This window comes from Wolffia australiana, chromosome 12, assembly GCF_029677425.1.
Source record: "Wolffia australiana isolate 7733 chromosome 12, ASM2967742v1".
In the NCBI taxonomy this organism is placed as follows: domain Eukaryota; kingdom Viridiplantae; phylum Streptophyta; class Magnoliopsida; order Alismatales; family Araceae; genus Wolffia; species Wolffia australiana.
In genome coordinates this window covers 9446344-9451740 of record NC_135846.1, presented here as the reverse complement: position 1 = coordinate 9451740, position 5397 = coordinate 9446344, and the positions used below count along the sequence as shown (strand labels likewise).

General features: G+C 47.4%; 1 protein-coding gene across 5 annotated transcripts; it reads left to right on the top strand.

Moving 5' to 3' along the window:
* Positions 1-3823: 3823 nt before the first annotated feature.
* On the top strand, positions 3824-5171 carry LOC144710440 (uncharacterized). Of its 5 annotated transcripts, XM_078584211.1 has the most exons (6): positions 3824-4103; positions 4180-4268; positions 4400-4531; positions 4611-4691; positions 4767-4851; positions 4926-5171. In XM_078584211.1, the coding sequence occupies exons 3-6, from the start codon at positions 4401-4403 to the stop codon at positions 5058-5060; spliced, it is 432 nt and encodes a 143-aa protein (XP_078440337.1). In that variant the 5' UTR covers positions 3824-4103; positions 4180-4268; position 4400; the 3' UTR covers positions 5061-5171. The 5 variants fall into 5 exon arrangements, 4 of the variants coding, with proteins under 4 accessions (XP_078440337.1, XP_078440338.1, XP_078440335.1 ...); XR_013583290.1 differs by lacking the exon at positions 4400-4531; XM_078584212.1 differs by lacking the exon at positions 4400-4531 and having other exon boundaries at positions 4611-4695.
* The last annotated feature ends 226 nt before the right edge of the window (positions 5172-5397 follow it).

Here is a 5397-nt window from a genome sequence, read left to right as displayed (position 1 = left end):
AAGAGGTGGGGCTTGCCAAACCCCCTACGCTACGACTACGATAGGGGGAAGATTCTTGAAACAATTTCAATTCAAAAACTTCCAAGTAGTCCCTTGGGCATGCCCTCCCCTTATATAGGGAGGAGGGTGCCAGGAGACGTGGGAGAGGTTGAACCGTCATGAGACGTGGTTCGACCTCTCCTTACAAAATCAAAATACAATCTTAAAATGAAAATAAAGACGAGGATGGGCCCTACGATACTGGCCCAATCCATAATTCAAAATGCAAAGAAAATACACATACAAAAAACATAAATTGTTCGAACCTACCCGGAGTACTTAAACCCCGGGTTGCGGACGTCGGCACGAGCTGTCCAACGTGGCTGCTGGCGAGTCGTCGTCGGTCGTCCGGCTGATGTCATCGTCGTCGGCATGATGGTCCTCCATCAATGGTGAGCTATCCAACCTGTCCGACGAACAATCTTCTCTTCCAAGACTGGCATCGGAGATGAACTCCGACTTTGGCTCTGATACTATGATAAAGTTTCGAGCTAAGAAGAGGAAGAAACAACTAAGAAAGTAATATATTCAATGGGATGAGAATGGATAAAGAGAGAAGAAGACAGCTTGTGTTTGAGATACAGATTAGCGCTATTTGTAGAGTTGGAGAAGATGAGCGTTGAAGCAGAATTAATGAAGTGTAATCATGTCGGCGTGGCCCGAGAGGGCGGCACGCTGGGCTCGAGGTGGCGGGCGGATACGGCGGCGGATTGGCATGACGTCATCCTTCTAGAAGCATCGGCTGAGGTTGGGCCGTCCGGTGTGCCACCTGGTGGAGGAGCTTGGTCGTCGAGGGAGCCAGGTGGCGGAGAGTCCTTAACACCAGAAACCTTCGGCTGGGAGGCCTCAGCTTGGCGGCCAGCGGTGGCCGGAATCGACCGAGGGGTGGCCGAGGACGGCGAGGAGGCTGAAGTCCCCGTTGGAGATGGCCGAGGAGATCCCGTAGCAGCCTAAGTGGCAGAAATGGCGGCGCCAGCGAAGTAGGCGGTGGAGCTCCGGCGAGGTCGACGAGCAGAAGCCCTACTGCCCCTTTCTTTAGGGCAATTTCGTAAATTTGGCCAACTCAAAAAATACACTAAAAACTCTCAAAAACTCTTCTAAAAATGACTAGAAAATTCAAAGACTACATTTTGGAAAATCACTTTCAATTTCACTTGGCTCTTCGTTCTTCATTACAATGGGCATCCTTCCCTTTTTATAGGGGAAATTAAGGGGCCCAAACTAGGAAATCAAACAAACAAACAGCAAACTAACAGCAAACAAACAAACAGAAAAAAAAACAGGAAGATAACTACTTAAGGCACGATGGTCCCCCCCCATCAGGGAGGGAGAGAGAGAGAATGGGGAGGGAGGGAGAGAGAGAACGAGGGAGGGAAGGAGAGAGAGAGAGGAAGAGGGAGGGAGAGAGAGACATAGAGAGAGAGAGAGAGAGAGGGAGAGGAAGGGACAGAAAAAGAGATAGAGAGGAAGGGAGGGAGAGGAAGAGAGAGATAGAGAGACAGAGAGGGAGGGAGGGAGAGGATGGGAGAGATAGAGAGACAGAGGGGGAGGGAGGGAGAGAGAGAACGAGGAAGGGAAAAGAGAGAGAGAGGGAGGGAAAGCGAGACAAAGAGAGTGAAAGAGAGAGAGAGAGAGAGAGAGAGAGAGAGAGAGAGAGAGAGAAAGAGAGAGAGAGGAGAGGGAGGAAGAGAGAGAGGGAGAGAAAGAGAGAGGAGAGGGAGGAAGAGAGAGAGGGAGAGAGAGAGAGAGGGAGAAAGAGGGAGGGAGGGAGGGAGAGAGAGAGAGAGAGAGAGAGAGAGAGAGAGAGAGAGAGAGAGAGAGAGAGCAAAATAAAAACGGAGAGGGATGAAAAGATGGATAAAGGGAGAATACTTCTAGGACCCACTTTGCTCACGATTCTTCGTTTTTGCACTGATCATGAGCACTTGCTTCTCAGTGTCCCCGATAAAAAGTGAACTAATATCTTTTACGATAACAAAAATTGACTTTTTACAAAGGAAAAAAAGTAACCAATGAATCTATGATCATATCGCGAATTTCGTAACGGCCCCGAAAAGACGCTGAATATACGATATAGGGAAAATAATATTCCTTATATTTTATTTATTTTTTATTCTTCCAGTCTTGCCTTCATTCCATGATTCTATCAGTAATGTTTTTAACTCTTATTTCAGTGATTCTATCTCGGTTTCATCGGCGATATCCACGCTCTGTGCAAAATCCCGTGTTTTAAGAGAGATAAGAGAGAGAGAGAGACAGTGACGGAGGAAAAGAGAGAAAGCCGTAGAGGTAGAGAGAGAGAACGCAAGCTGGAGGAAAGAGAGAGAAAGACAGCGGTAGAGAGGGAAAGAGAACCCGAGTTGGAGGGAAAGAGAGAGAAAGACACAGAGGTAGAGAGAGAAAGAGAACGCGAGATGGACGGAAAGAGAGAGAAAGACATAGAGGTGGAGAGAGAAAGAGAACGCGAGATGGAGGTAAAGAGAGAGAAAGACAGAGAGAGATGTAGGAGAAGAGAGAGAAAGACATAGAGGTAGAGAGAGAAAGAGAACGCAAGATGGAGGGAAAGAGAGAGAGATGTAAGGGACGATAGAGAGGGAAAGAGATGGGCGTGGAGAGAGAGATGGAGGGAACGAGAGCGCGCGAGATAGAAGAAAAGAGAGAGAGAGAGAGAGAGAGAGAGAGATGGAGGAAGAGAGATCATGATGATGAGCACGAGGAGGAGAAACAGGGGACAATTAAGGAGGAGAAGAAACATCAGGAACGCCGACTTCTATAATCACTCAAAGATTAAGTAATAACTTACAAAGGATCATCACCCAGATTCAAAAACTGTACTGATTTCATCAATGGATATACTCTTTGGCTGGAGTTATTTCTTCAATGTAGTCCTTGATTTCCTTTCTTGTCCTCTCTGCTTCTCCCATCCTCGATCGTTCATCTTCTCGGGACATATCTCGGATTATCTTGAAGATCCGAGCGGCAAGAATGCACTATGCAATCTGTTTGAGAAAAAAACACCAGAGAACGATAGAAAGTACGCATTAGATAGAGAAAAAAACTCCGAATTTACTCCACCGTGATGATTCCTGCACTGCAAGGAGCATCAAGAGATTCATCAAATCGACTGCTTTTCCTACGTTTTTCCTTCTATCAACAGGATTCCCTTCTTCCGACAAGGTGGATACTCGTTTTATTGCTCACATCGGAGAAAAAATAATGAATAGAGCACAATTTTTCGATCTAAGAGGTCCGATCCGTCCCGCTTCCGAAGAGCAGGAGGAGGTGCGCGGCCGCGGGTTCCTTCTCGGGGATTTGATGGTGAAGGAGGACGAGTGCTGCGGCGGCCTCGGCCTCGGCGGCGTTTCGGCGGCGCTCGACAGTGCACCACCGCATATGACCGTTCCGCGCCATGTTCGAAGGGAACATTTGGTGACAATAAGGGCAAACCAGCGGTCCTCTCCCGTTCTCCATTCTCTCCCTCGCTGCCATCCTCCTCCTCATCGCCCTCGCCATCGCCGATATTTGTAGTGGAGACGACTGTTAAGGAATGTCGTAGATTTCTCCCGTCGTACATTTCTTCGGAACAGACTTCTCCTCCTACTTCGGAGGTCCGGTGGCGGGAAATTTGAAAATCTGCGATTATTGGAAAATACGTTTTTTTCTTTCTGAATAACTACATTTTTTCTCATTTTTCATCGTTCCTCCCACCGCGGGATATAGTTTCGGACAATAATAGTTAAAAAATACGTATATTAATGATCGATCGAAGATTGATATGGGGTGGGACGCGATCGATCGAGAAGCTGGCGGGGAAGATTTGGCGGCGGATCTTCCCCGCGGGGAGGATAAGAGGAAGAGCGCGGGCTAGTTCTTTGGATCTTGATAAGATTGGGGATCCTCTGCCGTTTGGAAAGACGATATTGAGAGCGGCTTGTTCTTCCCTTCCGCTCCCCCTGCGCGCTTGTCTGTGATATGCGCCTTATACATCAGGAAGAATTGGCATGACCACAAACTCTTCTCTCTCAGGGAGTACCGTTGTTCCTTCTCCACGACCATGCTAAAGGGTATTACTGAAAAAACCTTTGCTTTGCCTCTATTGTCTCTTCAGCATGTTTGATTTTATGCTTGTTGTTGCTCCAGATAAACATATATGGCTATTAGGCTGCGCCCAGGGCTGCCTTCATTTCGCTGTTTCTGTATTCTGGATGCTCTGGGCGCTGACAGTGATGGTATGATGATGAATGGGCGTGCCTTTCATTCTAGCTTCTTTTTTGTTTCCTCAAAATTTCCTCAATTTTGTGCACGCTCACGGAAGAGATGTGAATATATCTTTGATATATCCCTACTTTCTGGGATCAAGAATGTTGGGGAGCACCGTTTTTCCCTGGATTTCTGGCCCTGGATATTTCATCCCGCTAGAAGATTATCTCTCTCTGTCATTTGTTGCCGCTGGTCTCTCTCTGACCATGGCTGCCTACGATTACCAGATCTGGTCAGTGACGAAAAGAAAGAAACCCATGAAGAAATTGAAAAGCTCACGAGTATTTGGTGAATCTCTGTTGCTTTTACAGGAGATTGGGGCTTGGTTGCATTGTTCTGCGGGTTCCATGCCTGCTGTGGGATGATCCTTCCGTCTCTAGCGCGGCTAAGGAGTGCGTAGGTCCCTTCTCTGTCTGGTTTGGATTTAGAGGCAGATCTGATGTGGGTACGGGTCTGAACTGGCGCAGGTTGGTCCTAAACGAGCTCCGGGCAGGCATGATCAGCTTCTCTCTGGCCCCTGCTAATGCCGCCATACTGTTCATCCTCATTCAAGTGAGTAAAAACTCTGTCTGGTTCTTCTTTCTCCCTTGTTCATTTAAGGTGATCAATTTGTTTTTGTTCATCAGGGGGGGTACTACCGGAATCTGAGCAATGCAGCGATATTAGCCATGGCTGCGTTTGGGCTCTTCACGGCGGCAGGTTGTGTTCATGTCTTGAAGCGGTGGAAGAGGCGCACCCCCGGCAATTGGCATGAACGTTGATCGTTTTTGTTTCTTTTATTTTGATCGTAATAGTGAGCTGTACATGTAGGGAAGGGGAAGAATTTTCAGATAGAGACAATGATAATGGCTTCTTGAGAGAAGAGTGAATATGGCTTCGATGTCATCATTGTTGATGATAGGCGGCTCGGTAGTGGAGACGTGACGGCAGGCAGGTTGCACCAGTGCATGTGGCTGTTCTGGGCCTTGTTTTAATGGAGGGCCTGAGGATGGAAGCTTACGCTGCCTAGATCCTCTTGTAGGATGAGGATTCAAAAAGTTTCCGAAAATATGACATTTTTGGGTAAACAATTTTTGCCTTGTTATATATTTTCTTCCA

Excerpts from the sequence above, each read along its gene's own strand:
- LOC144710440 (XM_078584209.1), top strand. The coding sequence starts at position 4,401 with ATGTTGGGGAGCACCGTTTTTCCCTGGATTTCTGGCCCTGGATATTTC. Across the intron at positions 4,532-4,610 it reads GCCTACGATTACCAGATCTG|GAGATTGGGGCTTGGTTGCA; the intron begins GTCAGTGACGAA and ends TTGCTTTTACAG. Across the intron at positions 4,852-4,925 it reads TACTGTTCATCCTCATTCAA|GGGGGGTACTACCGGAATCT; the intron begins GTGAGTAAAAAC and ends TTTGTTCATCAG.